The sequence below is a fragment of the Eremomyces bilateralis genome, assembly GCF_010015585.1.
Source record: "Eremomyces bilateralis CBS 781.70 unplaced genomic scaffold P152scaffold_1, whole genome shotgun sequence".
Classification (NCBI taxonomy): Eukaryota; Fungi; Ascomycota; class Dothideomycetes; order Eremomycetales; family Eremomycetaceae; genus Eremomyces; species Eremomyces bilateralis.
In genome coordinates this window covers 1,156,067-1,168,872 of record NW_022985067.1, presented here as the reverse complement: position 1 = coordinate 1,168,872, position 12,806 = coordinate 1,156,067, and the positions used below count along the sequence as shown (strand labels likewise).

Sequence of the window (12,806 nt, the reverse complement as noted above, 5' to 3'; positions counted from 1 at the left end):
ATTGACTGGTATTGGTGGGATATTGAATAGACAGCATTGCTTCACAGCACGCATCGGTATTGGTTTACGAAGATTATGAATTAATTGAATAATCGTTATGAAGTTAAGCTGCAGCATGAGTGCCTACACTAAATATATTTCCAGGATGGTCGAGTTATACTTAAATACGTCTCCAGCCCGCCAATAAGCAGTAAATGGAGGCAGTAGTGGTGGTCGTGTTGCCGTGGTGGACGTATGTCCCTAACCCATGACGCCGCGAGGACATCTTTTATCTGGTTGTGGAAATAGTCATATATTCTGCTACTTTTGGTGTAGATATCTCGCTCCAGAACCCTTCACGAATGCCACTGTCAGTCTCTGTGTATACCCTCACATTCCATTCCCTTTCCCTGGAATATTACCTACCCGCTCCACCCCACACTCCCAAATCACAGCCCTAACTCCACTCCTACCCCCTCCATCCACCCCACCAACTCCCCCCTCACATCCCCCTCCCCATTCCTCACCCCCAATGCCCTACCCACCAACGGATATAACCGCAACAAATGCCTCCGCCCGTGACTCCTTACCCGCTCCACCTCCGCCCCCGCCTCCTCCAAACACTCCGTCTCTCGCAACCGCCGCAACACCCACACCAATTCCGCCCGCTGCGTCTCCGGCATCGGCATCTGCCCGCGCAGCGGCTGGTCGGCGATGTACGCTTTGAGCGGCAACGCGGCGCGGAGGAGGAGATAGGGGAAGGCGGATTGTGCGAGGGCGATGCGGTCGCGGCGGGGCTGGGGGTTCTCTGGCGATTCGGGACCGTTGCTGATGAGCGAGATGAGTTGTTCGAGACAGAGATAGGCCATCTTCAGCCGCGTGCGCGCGGGGGGTTCGTACGTGCGTCCGAAGCGGATGACGTGGAGATCGGTAAGCGAGGAAGATTGCGGGTCGGTAACGTCGCGGAGGTCGAGGGGGTGGATGAGGGAGGTGAGGAAGAGGTTGTAGGCGAATTCGTGGCGGATGGGTTCGGGGATGGTGGGGGGTGAGAGGGCTGGTGTGAGGAGAGGGAAGAGGGTTAGGAGGGTGGAGATGTCGAAGGATTCGTCGGTCGAGAGGGCTGCGTGGCTGGATGTGGGAGAGGGGAAGGGGTCGGGTGTCATGATGCCGGTGGTGAGGTGCACGGTGGCCTGCAAGAGGCTATGGAGGGTGGTCGAATTGCCGGGGAGAACGGAACCGTTGGAAAGGAGTTTCTGGAGAATGGTGACGGACACGGTCGTGGCTTTGCGCCAAATGGGGATGGTTTTGGAGTCAGTTCTGCGCTGGTATTTGGAGTGGATAGCACGGGAAAGGCATTCGAGAGCTGAAGTGACGGCACCGCTTTCGATCAGGTCCGCGTCGTGGTCGAGACGGTTGATGACCGTGTGCTGGATCCCGTCCATGCATGCTTTGGAGACGGCAACAAACGTGAGGGCTTTGGCTTTGGGGTCCGTCCTGTCATTGCCGATTGGGAGGACACCAATTCCGGCTAAGGATTTGACGATTATCGACGAAACTCCATCCTTATCCGTCTCAATGCCGGAGAGCGCTCCGAGTACTTGGCTTTGGACAACGGTGAGGCTTTCCACGTCGTTTGAGTATGCGAAATCTTCCGATTGAATACATGTCTCTAAGTGCTCCGCGGCGGCTGAGATTAGTGAGGGGTTAAACTTCGTCTTCGCCAGTCGATATAACTCTTTGAAAGCGCGAACGTATTTCGCGTAAGCATCCTGATTATTCTCTTTCGTCGAGCCACTTTTCTCCTGCTCGGGGAAATTGCTCACCCATAGTTCGGCGACCTGGGCAATGAGCGCGAGGTCGACGGATTCTGGCGATGGGATGGCAGCAAGGATGGTTTCAAGCGCAGAATACACCGCCGCACTTGTGCCGTACCGTTTCAGTTTCAGATACTTCTCGAAGCTTGCGAGGACGTTGGCCCAGATATCTGGGAACCTACTTGCTTTCGAAATGACCGATAGATTCGCTGAGAAGAGCCCGCTGAAACCTGTTAACATCAGCCTTGATGTTTCCGTCCACTCTGCCACGGCAGTATCGGTGTCAGCATCGGATGTTCCATCTTTCGCCGGCTGTTTAATGGCAGAAAGCTGCTTCTCCGCGTCTTGATCAAGCATGTGCAAAAGAATGCATCGGAGGCATAGCGTCCATGTGCTTGGCGACAGCTCCCCTCCAACGTTTTGAATGATTCGAAGGATTATTTGAAGGGCTCCGTTCCGAACCTCCGGCTGTTCGTCATGAGCCACTGTCGTTAGACGCAACAGGAGCATCAGCCAGATTGCAGCGCTTGACGACTTGTCTGACGTTTGATGAAGTGTTCTGATCAGTTCTTCGCCGGTTTCAGTGCTGGTGTACGTCTCCAGTTCCTCGTCATGCACGTGCTCGTGGATGAAGTCCGAGACGTTCCAGAAGAATGATATTGCCTGGGTACAGTCAGTCGGCCAGTCGAGAAACCATTTCTATGATCGGATAACCTACTGTCAAGGACATATTTAGGTCTTGATTCTGCCTGGAAAATTGATACAATGTCTCCACTAGAGTTGGAAGGGCGTCGATAGGCAAAGAGTGAATAAAGTCGGAACAAATCAGCTCCACCGTGCTGAATGCTGTTCGCGCAATCCTCACCGACACGATAGCGCCATCGACAGAGACCTTGCCTATCGTCTCACCACTCTCTATCACAGATCTCTCCCTCTCAAAGGCAGAGATGACAAGCTGCAGTACAGGATGCCATACCGATCTCAAGGAGTCGCCACAAGTTTCCACCATCATCTGTAATGACCGCAGAACGAGCATGTGCACCTCCAAACTCACATCGTCCGGTTTCTGGCCAGTCTCCACAGAAGCCTGTCGATACTGATCCATGAGAGTATCGAGGGCGCGTTGATAGATAACATCGTTGTCGTCAGCATCATCCAAGTCCTTGACCATCTCCAGGGCGAGATGCATCAGGATATCAGCTGCGAATAGACGAGCTTGGCGTGAGATGGATTGGTTCTTCACAATCGTGGTTAACTCGGTCGTGAGGGACTTCCATCCGCTTTCTTCTTCGTCATACGCCAAGAAGCGGCCAAGATTCATCGTTGCGATGTCTTTCGTCTTGTTCAAAGCAAACATGTTGTCTTGGAGATTACCGTCTGTGGTGACAGACATGGTCGAGAAGTTGCTGACGCGCCTCTGGTGCTGAAATGGCGTCCTAGGTACCTGAGGAGTTCTCACGACTGGTGTTCGCCCACCCTTCCCATGTAGCAGCTCACCAACAGATTTTAGTACGGCATGGAAGGCATCGTTTGGGTAATCAGCCGTGCTTTCGAAGAGCCGTGTTGCGGCAGCTTGGCAAGCCGCGATCTCCGTGTTCAGATTTTGGGAAAGTGATTCGGAGTTATCTAAAACAGTGTCCGAAGATGAGCTCGGTCGATCCCGTATAGAGCCCCGCGAAGATGGGTGAGCGAGAATAAGGTCAGCTTGTTGCAGTGTTTCAATCACGATTGACCAGGCCGGGCCTAAGGTTGGCCCCAGGGCAATGGCGAGATTCAGTAACGCCCGCAAGCAGAGCAGATTCCGGGTATTCAGAGAAGGGGTTGGGTTCTCTGCAGACACCCGTCTTCCGCCTTGATTGACTAACCCTTCTACACTGAGCAGCCCCAAGCCTTTAACGCTGCCGGTGGTACTGGGGCTCTCAGCAGTTGCGCTTGTAGGTGAAGAAAATGTTGCAGCGACCACATTTGAAGGTACTGCTGCTTTGCCGAGTGTTGTAAGGAATGCATCTCGAGGAGTCGTCATCCGTAGAAGCCCGCTCACCTGAGCAAACTTCTGTATTGACCGTACTAATGACCGGTAGTAGTCATTGTCCAGCGCGGAGTAGAGGAACGTAGAATACGCAGCGAGAACTGCAGGCCAACAGTCATCCAGGATATTGGCAACTGCCTGGATGTCCTTGAATGAGTTGTGTTCCTTGAGTTCCAGTGGATTTATCGGGACCGTGCGTTTTCGAAAAGACGTTGACCTGGATACACCACCTCCCCTCGTGCTTCTGTGGCTGTCGATGTAAGGATCTGCAACCTCCGTGACCTCAACATCGGAGTGCGCTTTTGGTTTCTTCCTTCCACGACTGTCAGAGTGGACCGATAGTGGAAGGATGATCTTCGCAAGGCCATCAGCGAGCGACCCAATGCATCCCAACGCTAGTGTGTAAACATAGGTTTCGGGGATTGTATGCGGCTCATTCTTGTCCAATTGCTCGATGCAAGGCGTTCGTATGATGCTGAATTCGTTGCTTATCCCCACATAGTTGCTTCCGCTGAATCCAACCGCACCTCCAATAACCCCAGCAACAGCATCTGATTCCACTGCAACTTGATCTGCTGGGCCATCGCGAGCATTGGTTGACTTGCCAGGTACTGTGGATTGGTGGCTCAGTCCAATCAAGGACGGCTTTTCCGATGCAAGCCTGACAAAGGAATTGAGATTATCCTGCAAAATCTTCCTACCCTTGCTACGGCTGTCATAAAGATCATACAGCTGAAGAATTAAATCTGGGTCGGCATAAAGATTTTGAAACACCTCGAGAGAGAGGATACGTTTCCACGGCGGACCAGCTTCTGGGTCCATGAAATGATTGAGCAGGGCAAGCGCCGACTCGCATTGCGAAGGAACGGATGGAAGATGATGTTGGAGGATCAAGTTGAGCACTCTCATACACCGTACATTGGCTGAGAATACGTGCTTCTCCCCCAGGATCCTCACAATGCTTGGCAGCAATGTGTCTTTCAGGCATTGTAATTGCTCGTCATGGTCGGATATTGTGCTGGAATAGTTGCCCAAAATCGATTCAATGAGTTCCAGCACACCCAATGGCGAGATCGAAGAGAACCGGATGTAGTGCGGCTTCTTGCCGTCCAGAAGATAACAGAGGTCATGGAAAACATGGAATGCGTCGAAAGCGACGGGTCTTACCATCACACTGCGACTTTCAAGCTTGATCTCATGGGTAGCTGGGACTTCGAGTTGTCTGTCATCTTCCGCCCGCAATCGATCGTAGAGTGTAATGATTAATTGTTGAAGGGTCGCGGCAGCTGTCGACGCCACCGCTTGTGTCTTCGTCCCTTGCAAAAGAGAGCATACTTGGAGAACGTTCGACAGAAGATCTCCTCTGATTTCGTCCGAGTAATTCTGTGCGAGGGAGGGCAGCGTCTGGAGCACTTTCAATTGAATGTCTAAGCCGGATGAACTGCAACTGCGTAGAGCTTCGACGACATCTTCTAGGCTCTGTCTTGGAATTGCTTTGGATACCGCTAGCCGCTGGAGGCAGACAGCGGCCGGCGCTATGAGTTTTGTGTTCTTTGAGTCGCATGCCAGCAACAACGGTGAGAGAATGTTTGGTCTTTTGGAGACATCGTGGGCGAATTGAGCCTCCGAAGTGGACGGCAAAGATTTTATATCGTTCAGTGCCTTTTCGGCAGCGCTCTTAAGTTCGCTATTTTTCCTCTTGGATTCTTGGATGATCGTGGACAACTCCTGAATCAGGACCTGGGACGTCATCCTCCGTGCTCCTCTTCCCAGCTCTTCTGCGATCTCCCTCGTTCACTTCGTCGGCATTGGAATATGGGTCTAACCAGACCCAAAGTATCGAACAGTATTCATCGGGGTTTCAGATACCCAGATGTTGCAGCATTTCAATCAAAAAACAAGGACACATCACTGCCCCTTGGCCGCATGCAAGACATGTAGTTGATGGAAAGCTTAGTCAGCCAGGGAATTCACGTGCCGGGGTATCTTCGGTTATTATTGTAGTCAGGTGACCCGGATCTATCTTGAATTCAACAGACGGGACGGAACGGAGGACTTAAATCACCTAACCTCATTCAACCGCTAATACCTCCACGCCATCCTCCAATTGCTCCCTCATGATATCTCGCCTCTCTCGCATCTCCTACAATCCTTTTTGGTCTCCTCCCATTCTCAGGTTCCCACGGCAGATCCTCGTTGCCGCGCCGATTCATACGATCGCAGGACCCTGTGGATGCGCGTCTAAGGTAGGAATTCAAGGATGAAGTATGGTATTGTTGCTTGCATGCTCAACAGCACTAGGAATATCCACCCAAACGACGCATTGATCTTGAAAATATCGGACAAAAGACGGCATCCTATCACTCTCCGTCAAAAATGGATAGTCCTACCATTCAACCCATTCCGCGATATCTTCAGCAATCTCATGAGCGGATTTTCGAGAACAATCGAAAATGGGTTGCCTCGAAACGAGAAGCCGATCCGGCATTCTTTGAAAAGTTGTCTGCCGGGCAGACCCCGGAGTATCTGTAAGAAGCTGTTCGTGATTATAGTGACGCTCATCTAATGACCAGTAGATATATTGGCTGTAGTGACAGCCGTGTCCCCGCCAACGAGATCATGGGCCTCGACGCAGGGGAAGTCTTTGTTCATCGCAACATTGCCAACCTGGTGCCCAATACTGATTTGAACGTCATGTCCGTCATTAACTATGCCGTGCGACATTTACATGTCAAGCACATCGTTGTGTGCGGTCACTATAACTGTGGCGGCGTAAAAGCAGCATTGACGCCTGCTGACATGGGCATCCTCAATCCGTGGCTTCGAAACATCCGGGACGTCTATCGCTTGCATGAAAAAGAACTCGATGGCATTGAAGACAAGGATGCAAAATACAACCGACTGATTGAGCTTAACACCATTGAGTCTTGTAGAAACATTATGAAGACGGCAGCTGTCCAGCAAAGCTACCAGAAAAACCAATATCCCATTGTTCATGGGTGGGTTTTTGACTTACATGATGGGTTGCTTAAGGATCTGAAGTTTGATTTCGAGGAGACGCTGGAAGGGATCATGAAGATCTATCAACTTGAATGAAACTAGAAAAACATTACTTGGATACCATACATGGAAATGCATTCCGTCCTGCTGGCTGAAGCGTTGTAGCATCCGAGTAGGGAATTTAAATAGTGCCGATATGCGAGGCTCTAGTACGACAACCATGTACTCTATTTGATGTCGAAGTTCCAATGACGCCAGAGCCGTGAGACTGTCACAGATGGAAAGATAAGCGGGCACAAGAACCATGAAGCAATGATTACTTAGCTAGTAGTCAACTGGAGACATTCCTTCTTCGCGTCATCGTAAATGAAGGCATGAACCTTGATACCCTGATTATCCATAGCATCCATCACGATTTTCCTATTCAGCACATCTCGAGACTGCGACCAAGTATAAAGTTCCGCAAACAAACGTTGGCGTTCGGAAACATCCTCGATTTTCTCTAGCTCATCGCTCCAAGATTCGTACAGTTTGCGAACGTCCCTAAATCAGATATCAGTGTGTTTGGCATCCCGATTTGGCTGGGATAACTGACTTCAACCAGGAGTCGACACCGTCGCTCTTCTTCGAATCTGGAGTCAAGAAACTGCATCCATAATGACCGCAGATCACGATATGGTTCACCTATTAGCACATCAGCGTTAGGAAATCCAGAATGAAAGGTGGTGGAACCAACAGGGACGTACCTGTTCCGCGGTCAGCGCATATTCCACCGTGCTAGACGTGCTTAGATCCTGATTTGAGAGCAGATTGCCCAGATTTCTATGCTCAATAATCTCCCCTGGCATTAGTTCGAGCTCTCGAGCCTCCTGAAATCCACTGCTAGAACAACCAAACCATAAGACATTTGGTTTTGCTACCCCAAGCGACGGAATCAATCCGCGACGGACTGGGAGGCGTAAGAGTTTCGGTACAACTGCCATGACTCAAACGAAGTAAACATGAGCGATTGGGATTGGAAGCTGTGCAAGCTTGCTGATAAATGACGATATCACGATAGTTTCGGGAATTGCACGCCTTGTGAAGTGCTTCATTTGGTAGTTTACTGGGGAATTCCTGGTACATGTAAGACTTTCATGAGCAGTCTTTAAAGTTTCCTATTGCTCGCACGAGGGCAGTAACAGTACTATGTTATGTAGCACATGCACGTCGGCAGCCTCACTGCATGGGGTTCTCGGAGATCTTTCGGATGTGGATGTAATTAAATCTTAACAGTAAGCATGCAGGGGCATGTTCTAGTAAACAAAAACGCTCCCGTACGAGTAGATACTTATGGTAGGGGTAGTACGCCACATCAGACCACTATTCAGTTCTTCCTCCAGTAACTATCTTCAAACTCCACCTACCCACTGGAGGTGAATCAGATTAATCATCGCCTGTCCTCACTCATTTCTTTCCTATAAGGAAACATCATTGCATGATAGTAAGTTCAATATATTCGGCTGATGATCATCCACAGAATACTTACTTGCTATTAGGATTGTATCGGTCGTTGCAGCAGTTCCAATCACATACAAGTCCGCGAATTCGTTTGTCTTCACAATGGTCATCGCACGTCGATTCTCCATCACTAATTTCGCAATTGCAACCACAGCCTTAGGCTTTCAAGTGTTTGTACTCTACCCTTGGCATCAGAAGTTGGACGATGATTTCGAGAAAGTGAAGCAAGAAATCCATGCGGATAGGCAAGCTCGAGATCGGGAGCTGCAGTCCATAAAAGATCTCCTTGGATCCTTGCCGAAGCCATCGGATGGGCTGCAAACCACGCAGTCTCCAAGGGGTGGGAAATAGACAGTTTGATTCGGGGCCAGTAGAGGTTGATAGTGTCAACCGAAGCCAATAGACGATTGTTAGACAATACGGTTGCCGAACCGAAAGCAAGAGGAGTCCCTCCAAAAGGAAGGCTGGTGAAACGCCTACTCTTCAACATCAAGCAAATCCTTTGGCCTAGGCGTGCTAGGGACCGGACGTTCTTTAGGAAACAAGTGCTACAAGGATTGGGAAATACTGAGATAAATCTTTCCAGTATGTCTAATGAGACTGAAGATACCTATTCCCATTATCCAGCCAGTCGAAGAAACCTATATAAACTAGAAGTTCTTCTAGAAGACGGTAGTCCACGTAACCCACATTCATGTGCTGATAGTATTTATGTAATATTATCAGTCCCCAGTCGTGTCCAGCTCACGGACGAAGGCCATGCTTGTACTAGCATCTCTCAACCACAGCCATCATTTTCTGGGGGTCTGGCTTGTAATCCGGCGGTATACATCCGAGGTTCCTATAATGTTCCAATCTGGGAAGGGTTTCCAAGCTCTTTCTAGTTCTTGAGAACATCTGAATCTTTCGGACAGCAGAGCATACAGGTATCTGGGCATATCGTCTTGGAGTCGTGATCGGTGCGTGTGTCGAGCTGTAAGGGTGACAGACGCAAGGGAAAAATCAAACCGCCCATTATAGGGTAGGTTGCGCCTTGAGAGGGGTGGCCATCATTCCTACTCGTAAGAATGCCTAAATAGGATCGATGGTGAGGGAGCAGACATGGAGGTCGGAGAGTTCAGGTTGTTGGCAACAGAACGGGCTGGGGGGTTCTGGACCCGGAATTTGGAGGGCTTCGCGCACCAACACGTGACAACAATTGACAAGGCTGGTTGTCTATCATGATTCATGGCAACATTCACATCAGTATCATAGACTCTCCAACTTTACCCGTCCACTTGTAGATTCCTTACCCAAATCAGCTTTCTAAGGCACTTATCGGAACCGAAATAGAAGGCGTTCTTCTTCGCAAAACCCCTCCCGACATTAGCTGACAACTCCGCAAGCATGAGTGCAAAGATCCCTAGAAACTTTAGGCTCCTAGAGGAGCTGGAGAAAGGCGAGAAAGGCTTGGGTGCAGGTTCGTAATCCTATTTGCCAGTGTGTTCGTGTGGAGTACTAACCTGACCAGAGGCGTGCTCGTATGGACTTGAGGATGGCGAGGACCTTCTCATGACCAACTGGAACGGAACCATCCTGGGCCCTCCCCATGTACGCTGCAGCCTGTTGTGATACTACGCGAATACTAACACGGTCCAGAGCGTTCACGAGAACCGCATCTACAGCCTCAAGATCCACTGCGGTGGACAATACCCCGACGTTCCCCCCGAAGTTACCTTCGTCTCCAAGATCAACCTGCCCTGCGTAGGACCGACCGGAAAGGTTTGACATCTCACTATATACGATTAGTCAAGGCTGAGCGTCTGTTAGGTCGACCCGTCGAAGCTCCCGTGTTTGGTTCAGTGGAGGAGAGAGTTCACAATGGAGACTATTCTAATCGAGCTGCGGAGGTGCGCTCACTCTCAAGAGGAGTCTCTGGCAAATCACTGATCATGGACAGGTATATGGCGCTTCCTGCCCATAAGAAATTACCCCAGCCCGCTGAGGGATCCAACTACTAAGGAATCATCCTGGTGCAAACAATGCACACGCTTCCGTATTCGGTATACTGGGGATCAAGTTGTATAACGACGGGGATGTGGACTTTCAACACGAGTGACGCAGCGGCTTGAACTCTCGACGTTAATTATTTGTATGCATACAGCGGTGTACAGGATGTTAACGTCTTTGTACCGGAGGGTTTGATATCATAGCATATGTTAGGGCGAGTTAGGCTTTCCACGACCAACTTTGAATGAATGGCAATGATTACCTTAACTCCCTATCTTTCCAATGAGACGTATAAATACAAGCCTAAATAAATGAACTGCAGATAGACAATTAAATGTGTGCGAAGTCAAAGCACTCTGCTCAGGTATTTGAGCGTGATCAGTGCCAAGCCTGAGAATCTCGAAGTCCATCTTGAGCTCTTGACCTCTGAACCTCTAGTCAACTTCGGGCACCTCCACCAGTTCAATATACCAAACCCATAGGGTGCACTTGGATACAAGGCGCCTCGTTGCACTAAAAATATGGGATGAAACTTCCCCTCCTCCCCTCCTCGATATTAACGCGCTCATGTCATCGCGTAGCAGGTATGCCTCCCCAATGCTTCCTATTGATCTAGGCTTATCCATACATTTCCAGCTCTCGCGCTCTACCGCGCTCTGCTCTCCCAAGTCGATCGAATATGGCTTGACGATGCAAAGCGCAATGCCCTCCGCGAGACCATTCAATTCCGATTCTGGAGAAACCGCGTGCTGAGGAAGGACTTCCGACACATCAATCTGCAATTCGTTGGTGGATATGCGGTAAGCTTTCCCGCTGGTTGTGACTGAATATTGCGTGTAGCTAACGATGGTGATGATCAATCTATAGGCACTTGACGTGCTCGATGCTGCCGCTGAGGGCGACAAAACTTCTCTCTCTCGAATACAAAGCTTCCTAAAGTCACATCCCCCGCCAGCGGACTGGCCTAAGAAAGACAGACGAGCCAAACAACTCCGAAAAGTCGCCCGTCGAGAAAACCTTCCACCGAAAGCGCCAAGCATTTTCGACCGATTCCCTCGACCGACTGTGAAGGGGATTAGAAAGGTTCCACAGATTGTCAATGCTGGTAACATTCCGTTTCTACGCTATAAAAAGCCACAACCTGAGAGTGTCAGCCGTGTCATCCGGACAATGATATTTGGACAGACGTATCAAATGTATCGCCAGAGGACACTGGAGGAGTTTTACATACCTCTGGCAGAGCACGAAGATATCTGGGATAGGATCGTTGAGAAGACGAGGGGATGTTCAAGAAGCGAAGGGGGCGGGGAGAAGTGGCAATCGGTGTATCGAACTCAGAACGCCGAGGTAGGGGCATGGTTTAAAGAACGGAATAAAAACCTGCGCGAGACGGCCAGGAAGCTCTCTGACATCGTCGAGGCTGAACAGGCGTTAGCTGAGAAAGAGGCAGAAGAGCGGAGGAGACAGGCGCTGCAGGTTTAACTTACCGTTCGCTACTGGGAAATTTTCACAATAATCTTGTCAGATTTTTCCGACGACTTGTCCGTAGCTTGCGACATCTGTTCTGACAACGCCGACAATTTCTGGGTGGCTTGCGACACCTGTTCGGACAACGTCGAGAAGCCCTCCGCTTGAGTTTTCTCCAGCCTATTTGTCAAGCTTTTGATTCAAGCTCTTCACTGTAGGAACGTCTCCATTCAAATTCGCTTCAACACGAACGATTTCTTCCGCAGGAGCTGCCATCCATTGTCTAGTCAATCTCTCAGCCCAATAAGCTCGGTGTACGTTTTACGAATTGTTCCTCTCGTATCGAGAGAGGACCCCGACGAATCGGACATGGCGGAAATTTAATGGCCGTATCGATGTGCTCGGGAGTGAAGTTATTGATATGATTCTCAGTGGTGATCAGCATAGTATGATGTGGAATCTAGAAGGACGTTAGCTTCTGCGTAGTGTTTATCTCCATCGTACCTACTTCCTCTTCCCAGTAAGGAATTTATGACTCTGATAGGAAGGAAAGGTTAGGTGCAACTGATAGTCCTTACCATGAAGAGAACCAACAATCACGCATCTAGACACGTTTCTCCTCGAACATGCTCGTGATATGTGCAGATTCTCCGTCCCCAAGGATACTGGATTTTCTGGTCGGACATAGACGCCCGGGGGTCGGTCGAGGCAGAACTGGATTCGGACGTCAAACTGAGAGTCTGTTTACGCCTCATTACACTACCCCTAGTGAATGCGGATAGACGTGCAACGCGCTTCAGTGTGTCCCTGGATTCGGTCAGTGGTATATGAACCGGGCTAGCATAAATGTGGACTTACGGGTTCCTCGATCGTGTGGCAACCACCATGGCCACGCTCGCTTCATGTATAGTTTAATCTAGCCGCGGAAGAGGTGACTCAAGACAGAACTGTTCAGTGCTCAAAAGCGAATGGCGCAGGGGTGTCAACGAGTGTGACATGCGGGGAGCGAGCCTGGTCAATCATGATAG

General features: G+C 50.0%; 6 protein-coding genes across 6 annotated transcripts; 4 read left to right on the top strand and 2 right to left on the bottom strand.

Annotated features, from left to right (window-relative positions):
• Positions 1-428: 428 nt before the first annotated feature.
• Positions 429-5,711, bottom strand: P152DRAFT_426890 (uncharacterized protein; the record flags this gene model as incomplete). The annotated part of the gene is made up of 2 exons (XM_033677281.1): positions 2,512-5,711; positions 429-2,456 (listed from the first exon to the last, which is right to left on the bottom strand). The coding sequence occupies exons 1-2, from the start codon at positions 5,572-5,574 to the stop codon at positions 429-431; spliced, it is 5,091 nt and encodes a 1,696-aa protein (XP_033538849.1). The 5' UTR covers positions 5,575-5,711.
• A 269-nt stretch (positions 5,712-5,980) lies between these two features.
• Positions 5,981-7,250, top strand: P152DRAFT_504554 (carbonic anhydrase family protein). Its single transcript, XM_033682380.1, has 3 exons — positions 5,981-6,068; positions 6,124-6,350; positions 6,399-7,250. The coding sequence occupies exons 2-3, from the start codon at positions 6,199-6,201 to the stop codon at positions 6,916-6,918; spliced, it is 672 nt and encodes a 223-aa protein (XP_033538848.1). The 5' UTR covers positions 5,981-6,068; positions 6,124-6,198; the 3' UTR covers positions 6,919-7,250.
• P152DRAFT_510490 (carbonic anhydrase) lies at positions 7,143-8,071 on the bottom strand (the record flags this gene model as incomplete). The annotated part of the gene is made up of 3 exons (XM_033682663.1): positions 7,569-8,071; positions 7,418-7,506; positions 7,143-7,365 (listed from the first exon to the last, which is right to left on the bottom strand). Exons 1-3 carry the CDS (start codon positions 7,803-7,805, stop codon positions 7,143-7,145), a joined length of 549 nt encoding a protein of 182 aa, XP_033538847.1. The 5' UTR covers positions 7,806-8,071.
• A 353-nt stretch (positions 8,072-8,424) lies between these two features.
• P152DRAFT_382370 (uncharacterized protein) lies at positions 8,425-8,619 on the top strand (the record flags this gene model as incomplete). The annotated part of the gene is made up of 1 exon (XM_033675759.1): positions 8,425-8,619. A coding segment is annotated over one exon (195 nt), but the record flags the coding sequence as incomplete, so codon positions are not given.
• Positions 8,620-9,708: 1,089 nt separating this feature from the next.
• Positions 9,709-10,676, top strand: P152DRAFT_407665 (putative ubiquitin conjugating enzyme; the record flags this gene model as incomplete). Its single annotated transcript, XM_033676901.1, has 5 exons — positions 9,709-9,781; positions 9,833-9,912; positions 9,961-10,083; positions 10,132-10,211; positions 10,262-10,676. 5 exons carry the CDS (start codon positions 9,709-9,711, stop codon positions 10,320-10,322), a joined length of 417 nt encoding a protein of 138 aa, XP_033538845.1. The 3' UTR covers positions 10,323-10,676.
• A 202-nt stretch (positions 10,677-10,878) lies between these two features.
• On the top strand, positions 10,879-11,793 carry P152DRAFT_445337 (uncharacterized protein; the record flags this gene model as incomplete). Its single annotated transcript, XM_033677848.1, has 3 exons — positions 10,879-10,895; positions 10,928-11,111; positions 11,179-11,793. 3 exons carry the CDS (start codon positions 10,879-10,881, stop codon positions 11,791-11,793), a joined length of 816 nt encoding a protein of 271 aa, XP_033538844.1.
• Between the last annotated feature and the right edge of the window lie 1,013 nt (positions 11,794-12,806).